This window comes from Microtus ochrogaster, chromosome 4, assembly GCF_000317375.1.
Source record: "Microtus ochrogaster isolate Prairie Vole_2 chromosome 4, MicOch1.0, whole genome shotgun sequence".
In the NCBI taxonomy this organism is placed as follows: Eukaryota; Metazoa; Chordata; class Mammalia; order Rodentia; family Cricetidae; genus Microtus; species Microtus ochrogaster.
In genome coordinates this window covers 81,163,704-81,180,089 of record NC_022011.1, presented here as the reverse complement: position 1 = coordinate 81,180,089, position 16,386 = coordinate 81,163,704, and the positions used below count along the sequence as shown (strand labels likewise).

The window sequence follows — 16,386 nt, the reverse complement described above, 5'->3', positions numbered from 1 at the left end:
GTGAGCCACCATGTGGTTGCTGGGAATTGAACTCAGGACCTTTGGAAGAGCAGGCAATGCTCTTAACCTCTGAGCCATCTCTCCAGCCCTGACCTTTCCTTTTAAAAATAATTATTTTATTATTGTTCTGCATATGGGTGTTTTGTCTGAATGTATATGTGTGTATGTATACAGTGTGTGCCTGCTCTCAGAGATCAGAAAATGGTGTCAGATCTCTTCGAACTATAGTTACAGATCATCCTGAGCTGCCTTGAGAGTGATAGGAATGCAACCCCAGTCTTCTGAAATAGCAGCCAGTGCTCTTAACCTCTAAGTCATATGCCCAACCTGTGACTATTTCTTGATAGGTATTTGAGGTGATATATCAGTTATTCTGCACTGACCATTACACATTGTTTGTATGCATGTACTGAAATACTATGCTATACCCCATAAATATATAAAAATATGTGTCAATCAAAAATTTTCTAAAAATTAACTATTTCAGGTTTCTTTCATGCTGTATAGACATTATACATCATTTCATTAAACACACCAATATACTATTTTTATGTAGTTGTTAATGATACTTAATTGACAGCTAAAGAGCAAAGAACATGGGAGAAAAAAAACATATAATATAATCAACAGGATAAAAACCAGAAGTTAAGCTGGGTGGTGGTAGTGCATGCCTTTAATCCCAGCACTCAGGAGGCAGAGGCAGGTGGATTGCTGTGAGTTTGAGGCCAGCCTGGTTTACAGATCAAGTTCTAGGACTGCTAATGCTATACAAGAATAAATAAATAAATAAATAAATAAATAAATAAAATAAAAGCCAAAAGTTAAAATAAATAAAAGGCCTTCAGAAAGCTGTTAACTTGCACGTTTACAATCAAAACAAAAGCCAGTAAAGAAAGCTCTGCTCATCGAAGTAAAGGTTTTCTTAGAGAAGGTTCACCCAGGAGATGAACGGACTCAGGGGTATGGCTACAAGGTTAGAGAAGAGACCAGCAAACATTGCCTGTATCTGAAAGGGTGATTCTGAAGCGATGGCATTGCAGTTTCTCCTCTTTAGAGCCTTAACACTTAAGACCTCTCTTATACGCAAGTGGAAAAGTTAAAATATATGTATTTCTCTTCTTACCTCCACACAATCAAAGTTCTCATCAACTTTAGATGCATATTCAACACGGAACATTGTTGACAGGCTACCAGCAATATAGTACAGCAGGATCTTCAGACCCTTGTAACCAAAAGCAGTTTCACTGAGATGAAAAGCAAAAGCAAAATCAGCCAAAATGAATTTTTGCCAAGTCATCAAAATGTATTACCTATACACATATAAACAAATTTAAAATCTTAAAATTGCCTGTGAAGTTAAACTATATTTGCTTGTTTAAAAAATTAAAGGAATCTCAAAAATCAAAAAAAAAAATTAAAGGAAATGAACATTCACAATGATACTTTACTCAGCTTCATGTAAAAGAAGAGAATCAAGGTGCCTAACTCAGGAAAGCTGTTGGGTTCAATGAGCATGTTAAGTAATTGGCACACCCTAAGGACTGTCAGACATCACTCCCACTGTTACTATGCCTGCTACGGCTGCTGTTATTAACTAGAAGGCATTTCAAATGAGGTAAGTAGCATTAAACTAAGACCTAGCTAGGCAAACATGCAGCCATGAGCAGGTCCTTTCAGCTTACCGTTTGCTTTATCACTAGTGTCCACAGCTGTTCAAAGTAATGATAACACCCACCCCTTCTGTGAACTCCAACTCTGAACTCTACAATCATAAAGCACTGATGGTATTCCCTTTGAAGAATCTTGGGGAAGGGAAACTGAATTCTAAATATCTGGATCAGATGAATCTATAAACAGAGGGTAGTTACTTTCTGTCTGGGACTGCAGAGACTCAAAGTGGAAAGGGTTTTTTGGTGAGAGTAATAAAAACATCTAAAATTGATGATATGGATGCAATTTATCACAGTAAAGCTGGCTTTTATTTCTATTTTTTAAATGAATTCTTTTACTTTTTTTAGGTTGATTTATTTTTTTTATTTGTGTGTAGCTATGTGTACACACATGGCTGTGAGTGTAGTACCCCAAAAGGCCAGGAGAAGACATTGGGTACCTTGAAGCTGGAGTTAAAGGCTGCCAACATTAAGTGCTGGAAAGTGAACTTAGACTGGGTCCTTTGAAAAAGCAGTAAATTCACTCTCAACTGCTGAGTCATCACCTCAGCCCCTAAAAAACAAATTCTTAAAAAAAAGAGAGTACTCGTAAGAAACAATCCTAGCTAGAATTCTGCCTAGGCTATTAAAATATGTTCATTCCAGCGATTTTCTGAGAAGAAGAAAGGAGTGGCAATGAGTCTAGCACGAGGACTGTGCCATGCTCGGGTCGTAAGGACAGGATCATCACCGTCATGACTGCTACCTGCCCAACTGAGAATAACGTTGTATGAGCACACTACCTGCAGTGACACTACACAAATCAAACAGACGAATGTGGAAGCCATTAAGAAGCAATATTTAGAAACTAGATTTCATCCACTGAGCTATAGCTGAAGAGAGTTTGCTTTCTGGACAGGAATCAGTCTACCACTGAACTATACTCTCAGCCCTAGAAGAGATAATTTTTTAATAGAAAAAAGGTAAAAGCACAATAAATATCTCACTTTAAAAAATCCAAAGGAAAATATTTTTATAATTATAAAAACCTGTTAAAAATAAGAAACATTGATATTTTAGAGTCTATATATAATAAGATTTGGTTATTGCTATTTAAAAATTCATAAAATGCCTAATCTGATACATTAATTAAAAATATACTAAAATTTGCTCCATGGGGAAACCTTTTCAATTTAAAAATACATTTAATTGTCCGGGCGGTGGTGGCACATGCCTTTAATCCCAGCACTCGGGAGGCAGAGGCAGGCAGATCTCTATGAGTACGAGGCCAGCCTGGTCTACAAGAGTTAGTTCCAGGACAGGCGCTAAAACTACAGTGAAACCCTGTCTCGAAAAACAAAAAACAAAACAAAACAAAAAAACCATTTAATTAAGAATTAAGAGCCTGGCCAATGGCACACGCCTTTAATTCCAGCACTGAAGAGGCAAACAGGTGGATCTCTGAGTTCAAGGCTAGTTCCAGAACAGCCAGGGCTACAAAAAGAAACTGTCTCAAAAAACAAAACAACAAAAAGAAATAAAATGAACGCATCAAATAAATATCAATGATATATAGAGGAAAATGCCATGAACAAAAATATTTTAAATATTAACTGTGTTCAAATATCCTTCCTGGCTCCAACAAAACAGTTCCTTGGGGAACAATGAGTTCAAGGCTGGCCACTACTACAGAGCAAGTTTGAAGACAACATGGGCTACATGAGATTCTACCTTAAAACAAAAAACAAGACAAAAACTAGTTAAGAGCTGAATCCAAATGAAGAAATCAGTGTTCATTAAATTATTTATTTCAACTTTCTAAATAAGGAAAAAAACTGACTACATTAACATATATATGATTTAGGGAATCAAAGAAAATTGCCGGATATCCTAGGACTTATTTTTTTTTCTTTTTGTTTTTGTTTTTTTGGTGGGGGGTGTTCAAGATAGGGTTTTTCTGTGTAGCCCTGGCCATCCTGGAATTCAATTTGTAGACCAGGTTGGCCTCAAACTCACAGAGACCCACCTGTCTCTGCCTCCAGAGTGCTGGCATTAAAGGTGTGCACCACCACTGCCTAGTCCCAGGACATATCTTTCAAGTTGTTTTTAGGGTCTGAGATGATGGCTTAATGGGAAAGAGCATTTGTTACATAAGCTTAATGAGCTACGCTTAAATCACAGAACCCACATAAAAAGCCAGGTCTCCCTCCGTGCATGTGCCTGTAACTCCAGTGTTGTGGGGAGTAGACAAAGGAGAACAGCCGGCACCTGCTGCCATTGGCCTAGCTCCAGGTTTCATTAGAGACCCTGTCTCAAAGGAATGAAGTACAGAGTGACGGAGTAGGATACCAACATCCTCCTCTTCTGTGCACTCCTATGTACATGTGTGTGCACACACATACACATATAAATTTCTTGAATTGCTTACTTAATCATTGAGTAATACCTGGAACTTTATAATTTTGGGGGTTATGCTATACTGGAAATAGTATCACAAGAGGTAAAACTAAAAAATAGTAATGATAAATTTGAGTCCTGGATTATCTGACTCAGAACTCCAGCATTTTTATGTCCTTAGGCAACTGTTCAATCCCACCAAAACACAAAGTAACAAATACAATACAGTGAGAATTAAAAATACAAGTTTATAGTAGTAAACAGTAGGTATTACATACATGGTGCTCAATGCATAAACTATTGTTCTAATATTTTTAAGATAAACTACATGAAAAAATGAGAGTAAAAAAATAAAATCTAACTTTAAAAGACAAAATAGTTTCTTGCTTTTAGACACATTAATTTGGCAAATATGTTACTTACTCATCCCCAAAGAGCTGATGGGTATATTCAGGAAAGAAAGTTCTAATATCATTCTCAAGATCTTCAGGAAAACGAACTGTTCAAAAAAATAAAATAAACAGACATGAAAGGTAACAAACATTTCTGTTTCAAGAACTGTACTATAGTTAGGACACTACTAATATTGTTCTTACTTAAAATATTTCTTCTCTTTACATGATTACACTAGATTCTCAAGAAACTGGTGAACCCTGAAAGCTTGATGATACTAAAACTTCAGCATCAAAACCCTATTTATTCTAAAGTTGAGACACTGTACAATAAAAACATGATTTAGATTTTATTTTTCTATATTTTATACGCAATAAAAAATTTAATAATTGTTTGGGAAAACAAACCCAAAAGGATACTCTGAGATAAGTAAAACTACACAACATAGGAAATGAACACAATACTGTACAAAACAGTCTAACAAGAATAACCTAAGCTTGATATGTCCCTAACATGCCATCATTAGAGAGAGAGAATGCTATCACTGTGCATGTACTGCAGTCAGAGACCACTACACAGTTGGTTATCTCCTTCCACTTTATTTGACTTGTGAGGCTTGAACTCAGATCATCAGGCTTATCCAGTTTAAGCCATTTCATCAGCCACTGTCATTGGTTTTTGACTGCGAGATGACATTTAATTTTTTATTGTTGCTTTCTCCTCTTAAAAATAATACTGCTTGGAGGCTGGAAAGATGTCTTATCATTTAAGACTTGCTGCCCTTCTAGAGAACTTGGGTTCAATTCTCAGCAACAAGAAAGTAGATTACAACTGTCTGCTAACTCCAACTACAGGGAATCCTATCCCTTCTTCAAGAACCAAGCACACATGTAGTACATATATATACATGAAGGTAATACAATCATACAAATAAAATAAATCTTTTTTAAATTAAAAATTATGCTGCATGAGCCTAGGGACACAGCTCAGCGCCTAGTATGACCAAGAGATCCTGAGTACAATCCCTACACTGCAAAACAAGCAAGCAAATAAAATAATGTTGGAATGATACTCACATATATCTCTAGTACTTTTATGAATATGTAAGAGGGAAAATATTTGGTAGAAGAGTAACAGCACTAATGTTTCTTTATTCTTTCCTTCTTTTCCTTTTTTTTTTCCTTAGAAGGTTTCTCTGTGTATGTAGCCCCAGCTGTCCTAGAACTCACTCTCTACCAGGATGTCCTGGAACTCACTCAGTAGACCAGACTGACCCCAAACTCAGAGCTCTACCTGCCTCTGCCTATTAAGTAGGCATTCTTCATGGTCAAAGTCATTCACTGCATGCAAACTGTCACCTAGAAGATCACTACTTTACAGAAGAGGGAACTTTAACTCTGATAGCCGCCTTTTCAAAACATTAAACTTAATATCACTCACTGTGGGAAAGACCAACATCATTGATGACTCATGAAGCTTTCTTACCTTTTCCTAAACCTACTCAATTAAAAAACATTTTTGTTTGTTTGTTTTTTTTGAGACAGGGTTTCTCTATGTAACAGCCCTGGCTGTCCTGGAATTCACTCTGTAGACCAGGATGACCTCAAACTCAAGAGAGATCCACCTGTCTCTGCCTCCCAAATACCGGGCATGTACCACTACTGCCTGGCTTCAATTTTTAAATTTTATAACTTAAAGAAAATACAGGGCAGAGAAGTAAGTTTCAAGAAAACACAGGTAAGGCAAATTCAGAATGTAGATTTGTCTAGTAATTCTACACACTGACTTTGTTCTCTCAAATAAACTAATGACCCTGTACATAGGAAAGATCAACAGTTCTAAGAAAAAGGAGATTAAATTACAACCCAATGCAGAGCAGGGACTAGAGTGCAGCTCAGAGCTGAAGTGTTGTCTATTGAGAGCAAGGTCTTAAATCAGTTCTCAGCATCACACAAAGAAAAATAAATGCAAATAAATAAAGTACCCTTGACTAGATCCTGCCTTAAAAACCTTTTTGATGTCCTGGTTGTGAGCCCAGTTTTTAACAGCTAAGCCACCTCTCCAGTCCATTTTTTTTAAATAAAGGAACTTGAGGATAGCCAGAGAAACCTATAAATTACATATTAGCTCTGATAATGGCATGATTATATGAACATATGAAGACATTTGTAGGAGGAAACATACTATAACAAGTATGACAAGTATGTGCAAAAAGCTAATTTCAAATAATTCACCATAAATACACACTCAAGCACATACAGTCAAATGTTGAAATCAGAAAAGGGCTGGGGATGTAGCTTAATCAGTAAGAAGTTTAAGGTTGGTTCACAAAAGCCCAACAATTCATGTCTCAGGGCCAGTCAGCTGGGAGAGTTACAGGAAAGGTCCTGGCTAAAGTCCATTTGGGTAGTCAGTATTTAATATTTTAATAACGCTTCAATTTGGCTCAAAAAAAAAAACCCAAACAAACAAGTTTAAGGTTGAGAATGACATGAATGAACACACATGGACAAACTCTAGGATAACAGACACACTAATATTTTTAAGTCTTTAAATGCAGGTATGGTAGAACAGCAAGCAAATAAGTTGTCCATGATACTATAGACTCAATTTATAAAAGAGGAAGAATAAATGTAAGTGATGCATGATAAAAATACCCAGACTATAATACAAAAGGAGTTATTTAGTGATGAACTGTGGGTAACTTTTTTTTTTTTTTTTGTTTTTTGTTTTTGTTTTTCGAGACAGGGTTTCTCTGTAGCTTTGGAGCCTGTCCTGGAACTCCCTTGGTAGACCAGGCTGGCCTCGAACTCACAGAGATCTGTGGGTAACTTTTATTTTTACTCTTTGTTTTGCCCTTTCTAGAATTTCAGCAGAACATATTACTCCAACAGGCAGAAAGTTACTAAGATGTTGAAATAAGCCCGGTGTGGCTTATTGTTTCATGCTGCTCCTATTCTACTGGGAAGGCTAGCTCTAGAGTAGGATTTTGGCCCATCTGACCCAGACCCAAGCATGTTTGTTTAAAAGCTTCCTCCAAAGTCTCTGCCCAGAGTCAGGCAGGCTACCTGACTCTGTGACAGGGAGGAGAGCAAAACAGAGCAGCCCAGGGACAAACACTTTGTGCATGAGAACTGAGAACTACACTGCTTCTCATAGAGGTTACAAATGGCAAGGTAACTGTGCTGTGGGACAATGGTTTGTACCCTGTCACTTATATTGTTTTAATAAAACACTGATTGGACAGTAGCCAGGCAGGAAGTATAGGTGGGGTGACCAGGCAGGAAGTAGAGGCAGGGCGACGAAAACAGGAGAATTCTGGGAAGAGGAAAGACTGAGAGTCTGCAGTTGTCACCAGACCAAGAGGAAGCAAGATGAGACTGCCACACTGATAAAAGGTACCAAGCCACATGGCTAACACAGACATGAATTATGGACTTCAGATGTAAGAATTAGTTAATAAGAAGCCTGATCTAATAGGCCAATCAGTTTGTAATTAATGTAGACCTCTGTTTGTTTCTTTAGGACTGAATGGCTGTAGGACAGGACGGGACAGAAATTTCTTGTCAACAACTCTTTGAGTCCCCCTCATTTCTTGGTTTTGTTCATTATCTTTAAAGCTTTTGCTAGAATTATTAAGTTCACTGAGTATAATTTTAAGAGAATGTATAGATAACTTAATTAGCTATAAAATACCATGTATGTAACTCAGATTCAACACTTGTTTAAGAAGAGGTCCTAATGGCCTCACCTTGGAGTACCATGTGGCTGATGGCCTAGGTCCATCTTGAAGTAACAACCATGTATCTGTTGCCATCTTGGTATCCATGTGACTCAACCACCCCTTCTCTTAGGTTAAAAAAACGGCATGCCATGTGACTTCACCACCATCTTGGTTAAAATGACCACATGCTATATATAAATCAACTAAAGCAATACCCATAAAACAACTAGATCCACTGAATTCTCTGTTTATCCTGTATCTCCCTTTTCTGGCATTTAGTACAAGCACTGATAAAAGAACCAGAAAAATGAGGTTCCCAGGTTCTCTGTGGACAGTATTTATGTTATGGTTTTAAGTTTATTTTGATACTAAAGGATTTCTAATTCAGGAATTTTTATTTTGTGTTTGTTTTCAGTTTTTCAAGACAGGGTTTCTCTGTGTAACAGCCTACTTGTTCTGGAACTCACTCTGTAGACCAGGCTGGCTTAGAACTCAGAGATCTGCCTGCCTCTACATCCCAAGTCCTGGGATTAAAGATGTGTGCAACCACCAACTGGCTAATTCAAGTATTTTTAAGACTCCAAACTTAATAAGAATAAAAACTATAAAACCCTAATTTTATAAAATGCACCAACTTGGCCAAAGGTGGTGGCACACACCTTTAAACCTAGCAATTGAAAGGCAGAGGTAGACGAATCTCTGAGTTTGAGGCCAGCCTAGTCTACAGAGCGAGTTCCAGGACAGTCAGTTACACAGAAAGACCCTGTCTCGAAATACCCTCCCCCATCACCAAAAAGAAGGAACAACTTGTTATAAACTGTTAAAGATAATCAAGACATGTAAGTTATTGGTCAGTCACTGTATAAATGATCAAATTATTTAATGTGTTCAGAACTGTTTGCAGTCATGCTACATATAAAAGTAATTTATTTACAGGGACAAGCTTGGAATGAGAGACCAATTCTTTATTTCCCATCATATATCTTGTTACCTCCCATCATACAACATTCTGTATATGTTAAGATTAATATGTAAAATTAAGCCTGACACAAGTAAGTCAAAACAAGTTTAAATTTAAAAATTTAATGTAAAATAATGTTCAAAATCATGTATAATTTTAAAAATTGGTTATAAAAGATTGAATGCTTGAGTAAAATGAGTTAAATTTACAATATACTTGTGTTAAGTTTCAAACCCAGGGGACTAGAGAGATTGCTAAGCAGTTAAGATCACTGCTGCCCTTCCAAAGGACTTCCCAACACTAACATGGCAGCTCACACCTATCTGTAACTCAGTTCCAGGGAATCTGACACCCTGCACCAATGCACGTAAAATTTAAATAAATTATTACTTTAAAAGTTTCAAAACCAGGACAAATGGCTGAGGTGCCTATTTAACATAGCAAAGCAGACCTGGCCTCCAAGTTTTCCCATACCCCTCAGTGCTACCTATTACAGGCTATGGCTGACATATCCTGCCCTCTACTCCTGAACTCTCCAACCTAGAGGCTAGGCTGCCCTTCCCCAGAGGCTCTTTCCTATACTATCTAGACAGTTTGGTTACCTGCCCCTTTTGTACCGTTAGCCTCCTGGTTGCTACACCTGGTTCCCCTCTCTCCCTTCTCCCCTCATGGCCTATTTCAGTCTGGTCATGTCTACTCTGGACTTTCTCAGATGTCCCTGTCTTTGACTCTGGCTATGCTCTCTTCCTTTTCTCTATAATAAACTTTCTCCTTCACCATACCTAGGAGCAGCCATGTCCTTTCTTTTCATTCAACTTGCAAGGCAGGAGATTTTCCAGGCTCAAGTAGTTCCTTGTAGGCCCATATTTCTATATGGTGTGGCAGCCAGGCCCAAAAGCCATAGGCCCCATCTGAGGCGGTCACATAGCCCTGCAGACATGCTGTCTCTGTCTAACAAAAGGTCAGGATGTTGTTGCTCTTTTCTTTGTAATTTGGAGGATGCCTTATAGAGATGCTGATTCAAGCCTACGTGACAGCTAGCATACACAGCAGACAGGTAGATGCAGACATGACAAGCCACCATTCACCTGGTTACCTAGGGGACAGGTATTTTCCTGCTCATTTTATGTGTTGGTATAAAAGCTGTTTGGATAATAAACACGGGGAGATCTTCAGGAGGAAGAAGCCTGAGATGCCCTTCCATGATGACCGTGTAAGCTGTGTCTGATTATTCCTCCTGACTCCGTACCAGTCCAGTTAGGGAAAATAGTTATCTGTGTTGGGGCCCACGGACTCTAACAGTTCCCTTGGATAGAGGACAAGTTTCTCTGGATGGAGAAGCATCCCACTAGAGTTAAGTTGCAGGTTAGCCTCCTTACATGATGCACAGGAAATAAGACCTGCCTGAAGTCGGGGCTTCTGCCTCTGACTACCTGACCAGCTCCAATTGCAAGGTCTGACCATCTCTGGCTTTAAAGGCCAATCAAAACAAACATCCTCCTTATGTAAAGATAAATTACTCCTATGTCTCATATGACAAGAGGAATGGATTCTCTTGCCTTATAGAGGATCTCAGAGTCTACACCCATATCCTAAATATCTCAGAGGCAAAAAGCAACTATTCTGCCATCAATGTCTTCTGAACTGACATATGAGAATGCTGTGAACAGGGGAACCTTATGCATAAGCCTACTACCTGACTGATATAAGACCTGCATACTAGTTCAATTAGTCATGCCCTTTACCCTGTCATTCAATTCTTCCTCTCAGCAAAAACTAATTCCAGGGTCTATACCCTAACCATCCATGTTCCCTCATTAAAGGAGAATGTCAGATACTCTATCATTAAACTTACAGCTTTGGAAAGTTATTCAGAATATCCAAGCAATGTCTTTTAGAGTTGGTGTTGTATCTGTAGAGTCAACAAAAAGATTCTATTGATATCCCAAGCCTTTGTGTTCTTTAGGAGATGACTTGGAGATTCTCTCCAACCTGAGCTCACCTGTGGTGATCAAGACTATAATCTACTTTTTACCCAGACAGCACTCCAGGACCAATGCCTGAACTCTTACCTTAAAGCCTACAAGAAGTACACAGGCTTTAGTAGTGATGTCTGTGGATGTTTTCTATGACATTCCAAAAACCAATATTTATTAAAGCTCGTTTAATTTGATTATTTTGCTTTATAAATTATGACTCTAAACAATTTTTAAATAGAATGATGTTAAGAAATATGCTTACTACTGATGGTATGTGGTGACCGATTTGTCCATTTGCAGGAGTAAAGAGTTAGCTTTAGCCTTCTTTATTAATTCAATCTATGATGTATATTACTTACTACAAATTTGACATGAAAGCCTGGTGGTGGTAGCACACACCTTTAATCCCAGCACTCAGAAGGCAGAAGCAGATGGATCTCTAGGTTCGAGGTCAGCCCGGTCTACAGAGTGAGTTCCAGGACAGTCAGGATTACAAAGCAAAACCCTGTCTCAGGAAAACAAAAACAAATTTAACATGACTGCTTCCATCTTTCAACTGCTGGTTGAGTGCTTAAAATGAAAATGTAAAGATTTTTAAAGGGTTCTTTTAAATAGGGTTAATTTTAGAAAATTTTGTAAAGCCAATCATTTATTCTTGATAAAGCAGACACTATCTCTAGAAGTATACTTTTTAAACTGAAAATTAAAAATAATTTCTTTTTTGGGAAGTACAAATACAATTTCATTGTCTCTTGGAATATAACAATTTGATGTTAACAAAAATGTATTGTCATGTTTTCAAATAGTAGATATGGTCATTTAAAGTAATAATCCCAAATTTAAAAAATGTTAACCTTATCAGATTGTTTCTAACCAAAAATATTTGTTTTACTTAAGATGTTTTTGTTTATTAAATAGTACTGTTAATATTTAAGACAAATATACAGAGTATATCATATGCAAAAGCAAAGAATATCATTTAGATACTTTCTGTTCAAATTCATTCCCTGAATGCTGCTAGGTTTAATTGACTTCTTTTACAAATGCTTCCAGGTGCTTGTTACTTAGGCAGAAGTCTGATGTAAACACACAGCTAATTAGCTACCCTACTACCTACAGAATTCTGGTGCATGGTCCAGCCAGTTCTTTTTTGTTTTGTTTTGTAGACAGGGTTGGCCTGGCTTGGCTTGGCTTGGCTTGGCCTGGCCTGGCCTGGCCTATCCTGGAACTAGCTCTTGTAGACCATGCTGGACTCGAACTCACAGAGATCCTCTTGCCTCTGTCTCCCGAGTGCTGGGATTAAATGTGTGCACCACAACCGCCTGGCCCGGCCAGTTCTACTAACTGCATTTAACTCATGCTAATCTTGACGGTTTCCTCGTATAACTTTGTGTCTCCACAAAGTTGTACATGACTTATGCCCTGGATCTTTGCCAACTGTTAACTTTCATCATGGCCCTTGAGGGACCCTCTTTTGAAGCACTCTTAACTGCTGCTCCCATCACTCTTCCGTCAGCCTTGAAGCAGTTATTGAAATGCTCCCAAACCCTTAAAAGCAATTTGGGTGACCTCTAAAAGGGGACTAATTGGGCCATCCAACTCATCCCTTTTCTTGCCACTCTGGATACTGTTTTGGGGACTCAGAACTAAAACAGCTGGACGGAAGCCTTCTTTGCATCAATTACTCCCCTCACCAGCTCAGATCAGCTTAACATCTTTCAGGACCAGCTCAACTCCTTGATTGCTGCAGTACTCCACAATTAAAAAGGACCAGATATAACTCCTGGGATGGGATTTGTGCTCTCCTCCATGAACATGCTGCTTCAAAACCAACACATCCTAACTGGTTTGAAATGAAGCCTACAGACAGGGACCAGATTTCAACCACAAGCCTCGTATGTATGGGCTCTGGTTCTCTCCCATTTTGGTTCATCCTCTTGCTCACTCCTTTCCTCATTATCCTCATACTTACATTTTTTTTGTTTTTTTTTTAAATTTATTTATTATGTATACAATGTTCTGTCTGTGTGTATGTCTGTGGGCCAGAAGAGGGCACCAGACCTCATTATAGATGGTTGTGAGCCACCATGTGGTTGCCGGGAATTGAACTCAGGACCTTTGGAAGAGCAGGCAATGCTCTTAACCACTGAGCCATCTCTCCAGCCCCCTCATACTTACATTTTTATTCGGTCTTTTAAATGTTTTACTTACTGAACTACATCCTCCACCTGTTGTAGAGTATTATTTTAAGGTGTGTTACATTTGTTTATGCTCTGGAACATTTGTTTAACAATGTAAAGATGTGTTGCTTTTGTTTATGCTGCATTTGTTTAACTCTGGGAAGCTGTGATTCTTTGTCTGAAACACCTGATGATCTAATAAAGAGCTGAACAGCCCAATAGCAAGGCAGGAGAAAGGATAGACGGGGCTGACTGGCAGAGAGTATAAGTAGAAAGAGAACTCTGGAAAAAAGGAGGAGCAAGAAAGCAAGAGAGTAGGATGTCAGGGGCCAGCCACCTACCAAGTAAGAAAAGGAAAAGCCCAGAGCCAAAAGGTAGGTGGGGTAATTTAAGATAAGAAAAACTGGCTAGAAATGAGTCAAGCAGGCCAGGCTGTGGTGGCGCACGCCTTTAATCCCAGCACGCAGGAGGCAGGGGCAGGCGGATCTCTTAGTTTGAGGCCAGCCTGGTCTACAGAGCTAGTTCCAGGACAACTAGGGCTGTTATGCAGGGAAACCCTGTCTTGAAAAAGGGGGGGGGGGGATGACGGGGACACGGGACGGGACAGGAGGGACGGGACAAGTTGAGCTAAGGCCGGCCATTTCTAAGTAATAAGACTTCGTGTGTATTTATTTGGGAGCTTGGGTGGGTTTAAAAAAAAAAACTATCCAAACAAAATGTTCCACCCAAGTTTTCCCAATAGCTTGCACCCCTCAACAGTTCTATGTGTTTTTAATACACCAGCAAAAAGATCTTGTAGATGCTATAGGGAAACTCTAGCTGAAAGGGTCCTTCATCCCTTTCACCTCAGGCCAGATGCAATTCTTTGATTAGTCCTCTATTTTCTCCTGTTCCCTTCCTTTAACGCTCTGTAGCTCCCTACTACTTCCATAGCTCATCTGGCAATAGGAGCAGCCACTGTCATCCCGAGTCAACTCTGCCTACTTTCTCCCACCTCTGTTCCTCCCCATTCCTCAACCTTCCTGGCAAATCTCATTTGTACGCTGTAACCAAATCATCCGCTTATAGTTCTCTAATAATAATTTTCCAAATCTCTTCACAGACACATGATGGCACACTGCAACCGATCAAGTTAACCCCCGGCACATTACCAGAGGATCCCTTCTTTAATGGACTCAGATCTATTCCCCCCCACTGACAAAGACCCTCCTCAGCAAAAAACAGCTACAACACCCCTGCCAGACATTCTCAATATCTTCTGAGTTAGAAATGATAGTTTCCCACTGAAAGACTACATTTCCCAGTTTCCCTTGCAGACTACAGAAATCATTTCTGCCCATCCCATCTTCCTCTGTTGGTATCTTGGCCATCCATACACATGGGTGACAGTATTTACTCACTGTGAATAAACATGGTCAGACTAAGCCTCTTAAAACATCCAGCATCTCCACAGCTGCCTAACATTGGTCATGATGTCTCTTAGCAAAAGAAAAGAAACTAAAACAGAAGTTGACACCAGGGCCTGGGATATTCCTGTGACAGGCCTGACCATGCTGCTTGTTGAACAATGCGGACTTCTGGGACTTTGAACTAAGAAAGTTGTTGACTGCTTTAAGCAGAGCTAAATGGAGCATCCTAATGGAAGAGTTGGAAGAAAGCAGTGCTGAGAGCAATGTAGAATACGGAAGCCCCGGCTCAAGAGGTTTCTGAAGGGACCAACATTAGCAACTTGGCTAGAGACTATTCTTGTAATATTTTGGCAAAGAAACATGGCTTCATTTTGCCATTGTCTTAAGACTGCTGGAGGCTAAATTGAAGTTTTTTGATTAATGGCAATGGCAGAGATTTCAAGACAGCCTAGTATTGGCTATGTCACATGGTTATTAGTGATGATTATGCAGATCTACAATGAAAAAGAGAAAATGGAACAAAAAATGTAGTTTGAGGAGAAAAAGAATACCATGAAATTTTAATGTTGGAGTCAAATCCTGTGCTCAAAGAGATATGAAATTTAAGAAAGGGCTTAAGGAGAAATGGAATAAAGAAGTGGTGCCCTGTGGTAGTCTGAATGTATTCGGCCTCCATAATCTCATAGGGAGCAGCACAATTAGGAGGTATGGCTTTGCTGGAATGGGTCTTGTTGGAGGAAGTGTGTCACTGTGGGAGTGGGCTTTGAGGTTTCCTATGTTCAGGATACTGCCCAGTGTCTCAGTCGACTTCCTGTTGCTTGCAAGCCAAGATGGAGCCAGCACCATGTCTGCCTGGTATACTGCTACACCCCCAGACTAAAACCTTTGACACTGTAAGCAAGCCACCCCAATTAAATGCTTTCTTTATAAGAGTTGTCGTGGTCATTATGTCTCTTCAAAGGAATAGAAACCCTAGCTAAAGCATGCCCCCAGGACAAGACCCCACCCAGCTAAGCTTCCAACGTGTTATTCAACAAAGGAAAGCACCAAGTCAAAGCTTATACAAATATAATTCAAGGAGGGGGGCAAGTTCCAGCCTGGCAGCAGAACTTAGCAGCTTTAGTGAAGTGTTCTGGCTTCCTCAACAAAAATATAGAAGCTGTGGAAAGGAATGTCCTTCAAGGTTAAAGAATACTGCTGAGACCCAGAAAGGTCATTATATGAAAGTTATAAAAGTGAAGCTTGGATTATGTTGAAGACCACAAGATGTTGGAGATGCAAGAGCCATGAGATATCTTTTGCTAAGGAGAGCTACACAGAGGATGTTGAACCAGCTCAAAAGACAGAGTTTTTGTTTTTGTTTTTGCAGTCAACAAAGCTGAAAAGAGTGGGAGATCTCAAGAACCCTGTGACATCAAACACGTTAGGATTTGGAGTTTGCCCTGCTAATTTCAGTTTTTCTTTGGTCCAGTATTTCCTCACTATACTTACCCAACCCTCCCTTTTGTAAAGTATATTCTGTGTCACTATATGTTGAAAATATGTAATTTATATATTTTAATTTTACAGGGAACTATAAGACACTGCCTTGAGTCTATTTTTATTTATCTATTTATTTATTTATTTATTTATTTTGGTTTTTCGAGACAGGGTTTCTCCGTGGCTTTGGAGCCTGTCCTGGAACTAGCTCTGTA

General features: G+C 39.0%; 1 protein-coding gene across 1 annotated transcript in view; it reads right to left on the bottom strand.

Annotated features, from left to right (window-relative positions):
- Positions 1-16,386, bottom strand: part of Hat1 (histone acetyltransferase 1) — a 42,581-nt gene that overhangs the window by 20,451 nt on the left and 5,744 nt on the right. Inside the window, exons 3-4 of the mRNA XM_005346558.3 lie at positions 4,470-4,545; positions 1,124-1,244 (exon numbers count right to left, since the gene is read on the bottom strand). Coding sequence (XP_005346615.2) covers positions 1,124-1,244; positions 4,470-4,545 — 197 coding nt within the window. The remainder of the gene's footprint in view (positions 1-1,123; positions 1,245-4,469; positions 4,546-16,386) is intronic.